This window comes from Rhinoderma darwinii, chromosome 8 (assembly GCF_050947455.1).
Source record: "Rhinoderma darwinii isolate aRhiDar2 chromosome 8, aRhiDar2.hap1, whole genome shotgun sequence".
Classification (NCBI taxonomy): Eukaryota; Metazoa; Chordata; class Amphibia; order Anura; family Rhinodermatidae; genus Rhinoderma; species Rhinoderma darwinii.
In genome coordinates, this window is record NC_134694.1 from 11975090 (window position 1) to 11987449 (window position 12360).

Sequence of the window (12360 nt, forward strand, 5' to 3'; positions counted from 1 at the left end):
GACCGGTGTCCTTCTCATCGCGATCACAACAATGTGGATGGTAATACTGATTACTATAGATGACAACCGTGATCTACGGATGTTTAATGCCATCTTAGGTGGCATCTCCGGCTCCATGTCCTGCTGCGGTCAAGCGATGAGGTCTTTGCCCCTTCATCCTACTTGCAGGAAGATGTTCTGATCTGACGCGGTCTAGATGTTTCCAGTTGTCTTTATGCATCTCCAGTTCTCTAGTTCTTACCACTGGATCTTATTCAGGGTCCTGGGTCTTATCCCTCAGGCAAATGGAGACCCCTTCTCTGGACAATGTTAAAGACAGACGCTGAGGAAAAAAGAAGAAAGAAGATTTATTATAAACCGGCTCTATACAATATATTACTTCTCATCAGAAACGCCTCTGGAGCACATGAGACCTTCACACAATAGCTACTCACCTGGAAATCTGGATGGTTGGTCACTTGGTGCATTGCCAAGCCGGAGAATCCCATATACTCGCCCGGCATGCCTGTTGGGTAGAAGATAGAGGGACAGAATGGAGGAGGTTAAGTGTCGGCTGTACTCGCCAGTGGCGCTGGTATGGAATGAGATGGAGGGATGACATGTCCACCAAGAGTTTCTATTTCACTGTTACACAGGACACACGTGGATTACACTAGATGGAGAATAGTGACATGAACTCCACTCAATACAGCGACCGCTACGTAGGATGAAATAGGAGCCACTTATTACTGCAGCGGTTGTAAGGATGCAGATCAGCAGGGCCACGATGGTCACCACGGTTGTTACCAGTCTGATGCGGCACATTCGCCGACTGCTGAAGGATCTGGTGTACAGGCATACAGCTTGGCACAGGTTGTAAATGACAGCTAGGGAAATTGCCAATTCTGCGCCAATGCTGTGGGCTGTAGGATTGATCTTCATCTAGAACATAAACTGATATATAAATGTTATTAGGCTGCAGGTGGAGAGTAATTATACCGGAGCAGTATACATGATAGTCACCAGGGGGCGCCGCTGTAATGTGTGTTATATTAGGCACAGTGAAAGTCTATGGGCAACAACGACTGTTTTACTGTTAGAAAGTTCAACCAGTTATAAGAAGCCGAGGAACTTGGTAAAAGTAGGGAAAATAACAAAATTCTTATTGTTACTTTTCATCATTTGTACTATGACCTTTACAGTGTATATGATGAGGGAAAAAATCTATAGACATATAGTCACTGGAGAGTTATCAAAGTCGTGCAAAGGAAAAGCATGACACCGGGATTCACTAAAACAATAAAGAGGGGGGATCCCTGTGTCCTGCTCAGGTCTCGCACTAGACAACGTGTACGAGTTCTGCCCAGAGTGATCCTTAAGACCCCCGTGATGATCTGTGAGGACGGTTTAGGCTTTTATAGTTATTCGCTAATGAAAAAGGGGGAAAAAAATTTAAATGTGTAAAATAAACATAAAATATCTACAGACGTGGATGAAATGGTTTGTTGGATGAATGGTTGACCGGGTGGGTGGATGGTTGCTTAGCTGTGTGGGATGCAACGAAAGTCGGGTGGATGGATTGATGGTTGGGTGGGTCGGTGGATAAATGGTTGGGTGGATACAATGATGATTGTTAGATGGATTGATGGATGTAGGGTAGGTGGATGGATTCGTGGTTGCGTGGGTTTGTCGATTGATGGTTGGGTGGAAACAATGATAGTTGTTGGATGGATTGATGGTTGGTCGATTGATGGTTGGATGAATACAATGATACAGTGATTGTTGGTTAGATGGATTGATGGATGTAGGGTAAGTGGATGAATTGGTGGTTGGGTGGGTTTGTCGATTGATGGTTGGGTGGATACAATGATGGTTGATTGATGGTTGGATGAATACAATGATTGTTGGTTTGATGGATGTAGAGTAGGTGGGTGGGTTGGTCAATTGATGGTTGGATTGATGGTTGTGTGGGTGTATGGAATGAGTGAATACAAGAATGGTTGAATGATTATAATGATGGATGGTTGGGTGGAGTGGATGGACAGATGGTGGTTTGAGTGGATGGATACAATGATGGTTGTTGGATGGATTGATGGTTGGTCGATTGATGGTTGGATGAATACAATGATTGTTGGTTAGATGGATTGATGGATGTAGGGTAAGTGGATGAATTGGTGGTTGGGTGGGTTTGTCAATTGATGGTTGGGTGGATACAATGATGGTTGATTGATGGTTGGATGAATACAATGATTGTTGGTTTGATGGATGTAGAGTAGGTGGGTGGGTTGGTCAATTGATGGTTGGATTGATGGTTGTGTGGGTGTATGGAATGAGTGAATACAAGAATGGTTGAATGATTATAATGATGGATGGTTGGGTGGAGTGGATGGACAGATGGTGGTTTGAGTGGATGGATACAATGATGGTTGGTTTTAGATTGGTGCGTGGATGGATTAGTTATTTGTTGAATGGAGGGTGAGAGGTTTGAATGATGGTTGGCTGGGTAGGTAGGTGACTTGATGGTTGGATGATTAGATGGAACAAGGACTGCATCTATTGTTTTGGGTAAATGGCCATCCGGTTTGCCTCCATACAACCAACTTTCTGTCTCCTGATGGACAATGCAGGCGCCTCACCTCAGTTTATAATGGCAGACCACATAAGATATGTCCAACTATCCACCAATTCATTATATATAATGCGTCTCTTGTTCTCAAGACTTCTGTTCTCTGGTGGAGACTACGTCTTGTGGCTCTTGGGATAATGTTATGGGATCTCCTACCTAAGGTGAAGACTTCCTGCAGATGGGGCGGTTCAGCCTTCTACATCCAAACCCCTTTCCTTTCAGATTTTTCTCAGATAAGATTTGATGCTACAATGTTACTTGGTGAAGGATCCTTGTAAGTGTCGTGCGCAGCTTCTCATTGTCACTTACAGGAACACGCTGCTTTCTTTTATTTCCTCCCAGATCTCTGGGGTAAAATCCGGGAACCTGATATCTTATTTAAAGTAATTGAAACTGAAGTGAACCGACTTGTGATATTATACACAGCTACAGTTACATTGTGTTTTCTGAAGACGCAGAAAGAGACACAGTAGAAATGCAAAGCATTTTATTAAGAGGATCTGACGTTAATATGACAGGAGCGCAGAGTATTTCAGGAGAGCAGTGGGCTGATCTGGTGCTGTGTGTCATGTGGTGGGGATGGAAATGCAGCACAGAGTATTTCAGTGCTGATCATTAAACTGACAACATATGAATAAAGACTTCAGGGTGATACCGTGGACAGCGCCCAAGTCACATCGCATAAAATGTTCAGACCTATTTCCCAAAACACCCTGGACCTGATGCCACTGAATCCAGACTAGTGCACATGATTGCTGATGGTGCCAGCTGCAGTGCCCCTTCCTTAACCTGGAGTGGGTAGATCGTGACACCATTGTTGGCATGTATGATTTAACGGTTTCATAATAATTCAGATTAATAATTGCCAGGATTTGTACCAAATTGCAAACTCTGCTACATCTGTATGTTCTTGCGGGCAGGACCACGTTTTAAAGGGATAGTGGAGAAGAGCAGTAAGTCCTCCCCTAGTGTTGTAGTGAGAGGAACAGCATCCCCAAAAAGCAAAAGGCCCCGGTGTATTCACCTCATGTCTCCTTTTCTTTCTTACAGAGTGCAAGTCGAATTTTATGTTAATGAAAACACCTTCAAAGAAAGACTCAAACTCTTCTTCATCAAAAACCAAAGATCAAGTGAGTTATCAAGTCACAATGGGAATTAGGGTCTTTGGGGGTTTTAGGACCTAAGGTGGTCCAAATTTTCCACCGGTGCCCCAGCGCTTTCAGTTGGCTGGTTGGGGTCCATTGTTGCCATTATTTATCATATTTATAAAACATCACAGCTTAGAATGGGTTAACTGGCTGCAGCATGCTTCCTGTTGTGGCTGAGCTCTTGGTGTATGGGATGAATCTGTAGTGTTATACTGCCATCTACTGGTAATGATGAAGTAATGCAGCTTCCAAATTTATCAGCGTATATTTAAAATCGAGTGTGATTTACATTGTGTTTGGGTGTGCAGTTCAGGTATACAGGTGCGCATTATTTTTTTTTATAGAGACCTTAGTATAACGTTCGGTACCCTAAAACGGTATCCAGACGTAACCCTACCAGCTATAACTAACATGAATGTCATTGGATGCTGCTTGATACTGATGATGTGTACTGATTGGATAGCGATTTATCACGCTGTGTTTTATAGTTCTTCGTCTTCTGGCTCTTAGGGGTATTCTTTTTGTTTTTTTACTTTATATCTCTTTATTGTTTCTATTTTATGTTTTAAAGTATCGAATATCTACAGATCTCTGTAAAATATAAAAAAAAATATTTCATTATGCAACTTAAAGAAAAACAAGCATCTAGTTGTCATGGTATTATTAAAAGTTTCAAATGATTATTAGTTTATCATCATCATCAATATTTATTATTACTATTTTATTAATAATTTCTTTATTACAATCTTCTTAAACCAGCTGTTTATTATTTTTTTTCCTCCATTTAAGCATATGATAACTTAGAAAAGTGAAAGTTAGACCAGCCTGTCACTTATTTCTGTACCACCAGTTACATCTACCCACATCAGGGCACAATCTATCACCAGCTATAGGAGTATCCAGATCACCTTTATCAGTATATGGTGTTATATAAAGAGCAGGGACCATGGCTACGGGGAAACTACCGCTCCATGGTCAATTACAATATAGGACTCTGGACTAGGCCCTTCATTTCTGATTGGTCGGGGTACCAGCGGTGAGACCTCCACCTATCAGAGAATAGGGGTCCTACAGCCCACATTTTGCCGTAGAGCTTGGCAGTACCAGCTGCACCTGCTCAGCAGTCTCCATTTAAATAAAAATTGTATTTACATTTTACATTTTGTATTTTTTTTTTTTGTCATTTATTATGTTTTATAGTTTAAACATCTCCAGGTAACAGGTTAATTTCTACGTGCCCCCCCCCCCTTCACTCCCCCGAACTATGAAGTAAATCAATCCCACATAACGCTTTTCCTATGACGGCAATGTAGCTATTCACTCGCCGTCTTTCCTAACCTTCAATTCAAGGTAATAACGTCTCACAACAGTGAATTACCCGGCGCTCTGAACGGCTTTAATAGAGTACAGACAGCTGTGGAAAGTGCTGTTATTGTCCTCACTCTTGTTTTCTGTGTGACTGCGAGATTAAAACCTTCACAAGGGGGTAAAACAACATCAAGGTGACCTACTTACACCTCCGCAGAACTTTGTCATCATCCCTGGGTAAGAGGCACCCGGCTGGGTCACAGCGGGGCTGGACTTGCACTGTGTTTCCAATATGGAATAAAACCTTTGTCTCTTACGTCCCTGCCAGCTGATCCCGCCGAAGACCATTCTGTTTCTGGGAAAGCTGGGTGACAGTCAGTATGGCCGCTATTTCAGCAGCCGCATGGGTCTCTCACAATTTTTCTGCCTTTTTGAATGGCAAATCTGTTTTGTTATACTGGGATATGTGAGGGAGGTAAAACTGATGGGTGCTGATCAGGGGTTTAGCTATAGTGGGTGCAGAGGTAGCAGTCGCTCCCGGGCACTGGAGCCTGAGGGGGGCCCCAAGCCCCTCAGCCGCTTAAGAGACCAGTATTATAAATGATATATGGTAGGTGGGGGCCCTGTTATATATTTTGCATTGCGGCCCAGGAGCTTCAAGTTACGGCTCTGGGCACGTTCATTGGCATTGAACTGCCACCGGTGAGGGTTAACCTGGTGCAGATCACCATGCCCATAAGGAGGATGAGTCCACCTCTATATGGACCCCAAAGTAATATCCGGTATCATTGACTTAGATATTCCAGAATATAACAATTGTGTCCCAGTTGGGTATCGCTCTCCAAGGTACTGAACACTTCCATGGTATAATATTACTACAGCACTATAAATTAGGGAGGGCTGGCAGGCAGGATTAATGGGGCAAACGCCCCGGGCATTGTTAATTCTACAGATATGGTTGACCCAATGCTCATGGGCTCCATTCTCTGGTTGTGGCCTGAACCAGCACTGATCCCTCTTGTTCCAGGATGGGGGGGGGGGTTTGTTGGTGTGAACCCACATAATGCGGAGGTTGATTTTTGCAATAGGCTCCCCTAGCCTTTTAAACATTCCTGCAGCTGTCAGAGCATGCTGGGAGTTGTAGTTTTAGTGGTCTTACAGAGTATCTATAAAACGTGAGTAAAATGACCCAAGGTTCTTTTCTTATTTTCCAGGCCTAAGAATCCGTCTCTTCAATTTCTCCCTGAAGCTGCTCTCCTGTCTCTTGTACATAGTGCGAGTGTTGCTGGATGATCCAACGCATGGAATCGGATGGTGAGAGTCTCTCTGCTCTTCTTTGTCATGATATTGTAGTTACACTATAGAGGTCATCCAAGGTCGTGACTAGGACGGGGCTGGTGCGACATGCGCCCTAAGTGCCGGGTGTCCACAAGCCACTCTGCCTTCGCCAGGGTATTTAAATACCGGTCTAGGGGAATGAGCTGATTCTTTGCTCCCAGGGGAAAAAAAGAAACTGAAAATGGACTCTACACATCTCTATGGAGGCCGGGATTGCCCGTACATCAAGAACACCCGCCAACCCCTTGTTCAGTACCTTTCACCGGTATCGATCACTGATGTGACGGCAAGCTGCCTACTGGGAACTGGGGCAGTTGCACTGGCACATGTGGCCTGAAGTAAGGGCAGATCAGACGGTGGTATATAGATAGTTGCCATAGGAGTGTATGTATGTATGTGTGTGTGTGTATATATAGATATAGAGAGATAGCTGTGTGTGTGTGTGTGTGTATATATATATAGATATAGAGAGATGTGTAATGTGTGTGTGTGTGTGTGTGTGTGTGTGTGTGTGTATATATAGATATAGAGAGATGTGTAATGTGTGTGTGTGTGTGTGTATGTATGTGTGTGTATATATATATATATATACACACGCATTCTACAGTATTATAAAATATCCTTTTTTTCTTTTCATATATTTCAGCTTTAATTGTGAGAAGCAGAATTACAGCACTAAATCCCATACACACAGTATTAACTGGTGAGTACCATGATAGGTGCTGTAGTATCCGTCTTCCATCTCTCCCTGCTGTATATAACGGGGGGGGGGGGGGGGTTGCACTGTAAGGACCTATCAGAATACAGGCGTTATTGTTCTAGAACAAATTATAAACTACGACATTGGTCGTCATAAATCAGTGACATAAGTCCCATTTTCTTACAGGGATCCAATCATTTGGGTGGATCGGAGGACGCCGCTCTGGGCTATTCAGGTAAGCAACAACATTTCTGAATCAGATAAATAATAACAGACAAGACGCATGTAAAGTGAAGTGTTCTTCACCTTGTCTTTTAAAGGAGTTATCCGGGATTAGAAAAAAGGCCTGGTTTGGTTTTCTCCATAAACAGCGCCCCCTCTTCTCCATAGGTTGTATGTGGTATTGCAGCTCAGCCCCATTTACTTGAAAGCCCACAGACCAGAGCGGCACTGTTTCTGGAGGAAAAAAAAATACCTTTTTCTAATCTCCGACAATCCCTTAAAGGGGCAGCTACAGGGAATTGTCTGCCTGTATTCCTATACAGTATATGTACCTCTTACACTTTAGTGAAGAACCAATTCAAATTTGAGTATTTTAGGCTGAGTTCCACCTTACGCTTGAGAGATTCTTCTATTTATTATCCCAAGGATTTCAGAAGACACTGAATTGGACTTCGTTTTGGATTAGCATTTGATCAATCTATTGTCAGTGTAACTTTCGGCTGTCTGTTCCCTGAGCCTGTACCAAAAAACAGCTTAAATATGGACATTTCCACCGCAACAATTGAGCTCCGCACACACTCCAGTAATCCCTTCATGCGGGAACACAACGTAGAAGTTATGGACGTGATCTGCTTATCAATGCCCCCCCTCTCAATAATCCTGCCTCTCCTCACCTTACAGGTCACTGTCGCCATAATCAGTTTCTTAGAGACGATGCTCCTTATCTATCTCAGCTATAAGGTAAGCTTTGTATTACACTTGGGCCAGAGGATGGGTAAAGTGGTGTGAATAATGCATTGTGGGCCCAATGTGGGAATGGGATCTTACAACTTGACCACCAGGACAATCCTGCTTGAGCTTCTATAACCTTATATGCTATGCCAACTAAAGAGGCCATGTAGACCTAGTCCATCTTGTACTGTTCTTCAGTTACATCACGTCCTCTACTCCAGTCACATCCAAAGCAGTATTCAAAATTATTCTATCATGCACAAGCCTAAGAACTATATCACAGCTTGTTCCGTACAGATACTGAACTAGCAGTGGCTACTGTGAGACATGAGGCTCTGCAAGATCAGAGTTTTGGATGCATCTCTGGATGTGACTGGAGTATAAGACATGAGGAAGCTGAAGATCCGTACAAGATAATTAAAACGTTATCAGACATGTTCAAAAATAAATAAATAAAATAATCATCACTTAAAATAAAAGTAATTGAGTCATATTTTGTCGTCGTCTTAGTTCTGGGAAAGCTGGGTGATAAACAATATGGCCGGAGGTCAGACATTAATGACACATCTAATCAATACTGGTGGGAAAGGCCCTTTAAGGGCTCGAGGAAAGCTGGTTGACAACCTGTATAGCAGCGGTAACGTTGGCTGTCACCCAGCTTTTCCCGGAATAGAAATAACCATGAATACAAGTACCAGACACAGCCACACGGCCATAGATGGCGCTATGTCAGGTATTGCAGTGAAGGGGCCCCATTCTTCTGCTGGTTAGTGGGTGCCTAGGAGCCGGATTCAACACAATGATTGTCATTTGGCACTCCTAGTACATTCATGATCTGTAGTATTGCACAGTACTGCAGGCAAAATCAACTACGTTATCACAGCTCTGCTACATCTATATATACTAGTTGTTTCATTTTTTTCCCCCATTGACTTTAGTTGGTTGCAACAATTTCATTTCAGTAATTTGTAGCACTACAGTCTCTCCTCGGGGAGCAGTAGAAGGCAGATGAAATAGTATTACTGTCCCTTTAATTGGAGTAACATTACATCATTATAACTGTATAATGTACAAGAGGTTATTATGTCATTCTTGCTGTGTCTTTACCGGCGAATGTGTTGAATCCTCAGGGGAACATCTGGGAACAAATCTTCAGAATTTCCTTCATTTTGGAGATGATAAACACGGTTCCTTTCATCATCACAGTAAGTTTCCTCCTCTTGAATGCTCTCCAGCGGGTTGATATGATGTGGCGCTGTGCGATATGGTGGACGGTTTGGGCTTTACTATCACATTTCTGGGAGGACAAGCTCCACCGTCACATCTGAAGATGAAAAATATCATTTTGTAATATTAAACTCCTCATAGCCACGCAGGATGCCCCTCCACCCGCACCATTTGTTTGTTTGTCTTACTCATGTCCCGCCGCAGGTCTCTCACATCCCTCAAAAGGTACAGGGATAATTGTGGACTCCTTTCAGAATCCTGTTGGTTGCCCTTTGAAACAGTCAGCAGTTTATCTCCACCCTGCTGTCAGACATGTGACCTAATCTCTAAGCTCCAATTGGCTCAGGCTCCTTTCAGACAGCCGTCATGCATTTTAGTGATCAGATCCTCTCAGAACATATCGGGGAGGTCTTTCCCAATCTAGTTTTTGATGATAAAAGTATGGCACCTGCATGGAGCTCCCATAATGCACTGCTCTCTGGTACCAGGAAACCAAAATAATTTCAAATTTTAGCTTTGGGTGTGAAAGGAGAAAATCTCACGTAAGCTTTTAATTACGGAAATTTTTGTTCAAAAGTCGTTTTTCTGTGAGCACCTCCTTGGCCTACACTGACAACGTCTTTATGCACAATGATAGGGGTTGTCTCATCATGACGCTCCGGAATAGTCATTTTGTGTCTCTGAATACAGGGAGCCGCAGGCTCCACATTACCGCTAATAGAAATGAATGGAGCGCGCAGCGCTGGGTTATAAACCTTTGTCAGCGGAGGTTTCCCACGCAGTCTTTTTGTTCTGAAGCCTTGAAAATCACGTCTACTTAGAGAGTCCTGATGTGAATAAAATGCAGCGTTCAGCCAGCGGATTTTCTTAACTAATTGACGGAGCCGCCGGAACAGAAGGGAATAATTATGATGGAGGTGGCAGGTTGCTCAGTGCCACATTCGCCTCGGTTATTTATTTTATTTTTTTCCACCGTTTTTTTTCCTCCCACTTGGCAGCCGACCTTCTATTCTCCGAGATTGTCCCCAGTAACTAATCTCTCCATGTAATAATATATCAGATGCCGGTCCGCTGCGACATCACCAGATGGGGGAGTTTGGTGACAATGAGGTTAATTTATGAATACTGTATATGTTGCTATAGCAACTGGTCGCTTTCCCGCTGCTGTAAAGTGAAAGTAGAGACCTAATTGGTTGCTATGGGTAATACTGTCATATCATTAGTAACAACCTGTTCCTGCAATTATTTGGGTTTTATATATTTTTGGGCGAAACGTGGGAGGTACTGAAAGGATCATGGCTAACAGCAGAACAGAGTATTTCAGGAGATCAGTGTACTGAACAAGGCTGTGAATGTTAAGGGTAGTCAGGGTGGGAAATGTAGGCAGGCAGATAGTAAGAATATAAAATCCCAGCAGCACAGAGTATTTCAGATGAATGTGCTGAACTTGTTGGAAACTATGACCTGTCCACTTGTGGCGGTATTGAGGACGCAACTGCATGTGACAGGGTTAACGCCATGATGTGGGCATGGAAAGAGCACGATACCCTCACAGCACAATCTCATTATGTGAATTCCTTTGTTCCTCCAATCAACCTACATGCAGCCATGTCCGCTGCCTCCTATAAGATACATTCTCATATCCTTAAATACTCTGTGCTATTTGGATGCCTTGCCTCTTCCACAGAGTGTTTAAGAAAATTAGTTGGTTGATCCTGTGGGACCATACTGCAAGTGACTGGCAGCGCTGAACTGTGAGAAGAGGAGTGGAGACAAATGGAGGCCACAAACTGAGAAATATTAGAAGGAGCAAGATCCCGCAGCAGCACAGAGTATTTAAGGAGGGGAGTGTGCGGCTTTTGTTAAAGGCAGTTACCTGTTCAGTAATGTGACGTCAGCGAGGACAATGCTGGATGAGACAGGAGTCGTGTCAAGATGTGATTAAGGGGAATGGAGACGAGATCACAGCCTGAGAGTTTTCTAGTGGAAAGAGCAGGATCTCCAGCAGAACAGAGTATTTCAGGAGAGGAGTGATGGTGAAGATTGTAGGGACAGGACTTTACATAAAGACAGCTCTGATATAAAAAGTGGAAAGGAGACAAGCTAAATATGTGTGAACACTACGAGGCAGTGAGTAGGAAACGCTATAGAATTTTGGAGGTTACTTCAATGCATTTCTATGGGCAATCCCCCGCAGTCACACTCCCCCTAGTTCTCGAACAAGTAAAGACAGATTAATATCACATTTGCCCATGTAGGGCCGTGTAGTATTAAGCCCCTTCACCATATGGGGCCTGTAGTGTTTCAGCCTCCGTACATCACAGCCTCCCCCCTCCGCTTTCTTCCTCACAGTCCACCGGTAATTTGCTTGTCTTGCAGAGGGAAAGTCTGCGGGATTCCCATCTCTCTGATCACACGGGCACTCGCTTACCTAGGAGAGATTTCTTTTATGAGATTAAAATTACATTCCTACGCAGTCTTTTGTGTTCCGGGGCCTTGTAAGTGACGCGTCTCATGAGGCTCCTAGGAATGAAATGTGGAGGTGGAATAGAGAGAGTCTGCAGGACACGCTGTACAGGGGGAGGTTCAGGGCTTTCCGCCAGATAATATCAGGGTTACCTATTTTGCTAGCCATAATCCTAATCCTAAATGCACGAAAAGGGGAACCTAAGTGGGTTTATCCTGACATACTTGCCATATTTGCACCATTTAATAAACCCAAAGTAGACTGGCCCTTTAAGTCTGGGTCCCCTTTAACATGTACCCATCTTTTCAGAAGGGTGACCGTTATCTAAATAGGCCAAAATTTGGAGCTGGTTCATTTAATATATTTATCTATATAGGGGTCAGAGCTCCATTTTTTGGTTACAGCGCTCCATATCCCCTACTTTTTTTTTTTTACACAGAGAGTTAAATGGCAAATTTCTTGCTGCCTCCAGCTACCACTAGGGGGAGCGCACTATATTCAGATTTATACAGTTCCCATTGAACTCCATAATCTGTCTTCTGGATCTTATTGCTATCTTCCCACTCCTGATTATCTTCAATTTGTTACCACTGAATCATATAATGTATGTACA

General features: G+C 43.3%; 1 protein-coding gene and 1 long non-coding RNA gene across 6 annotated transcripts in view; one reads left to right on the top strand and one right to left on the bottom strand.

The window, feature by feature from the left end:
* Positions 1 to 12360, top strand: part of KCNT1 (potassium sodium-activated channel subfamily T member 1) — a 203350-nt gene that overhangs the window by 123975 nt on the left and 67015 nt on the right. For all 5 annotated transcript variants that reach the window (XM_075835093.1, XM_075835094.1, XM_075835096.1 and 2 more), the window contains 6 exons: positions 3656 to 3735; positions 6276 to 6375; positions 7046 to 7102; positions 7286 to 7334; positions 8003 to 8062; positions 9184 to 9258. In XM_075835093.1, the coding sequence (XP_075691208.1) occupies positions 3656 to 3735; positions 6276 to 6375; positions 7046 to 7102; positions 7286 to 7334; positions 8003 to 8062; positions 9184 to 9258 (421 nt within the window). The remainder of the gene's footprint in view (positions 1 to 3655; positions 3736 to 6275; positions 6376 to 7045; positions 7103 to 7285; positions 7335 to 8002; positions 8063 to 9183; positions 9259 to 12360) is intronic.
* LOC142659211 (uncharacterized) lies at positions 9068 to 11830 on the bottom strand. Its single transcript, XR_012850284.1, has 2 exons — positions 11712 to 11830; positions 9068 to 9377 (listed from the first exon to the last, which is right to left on the bottom strand). It is a non-coding gene; the product is annotated as an uncharacterized LOC142659211 (long non-coding RNA).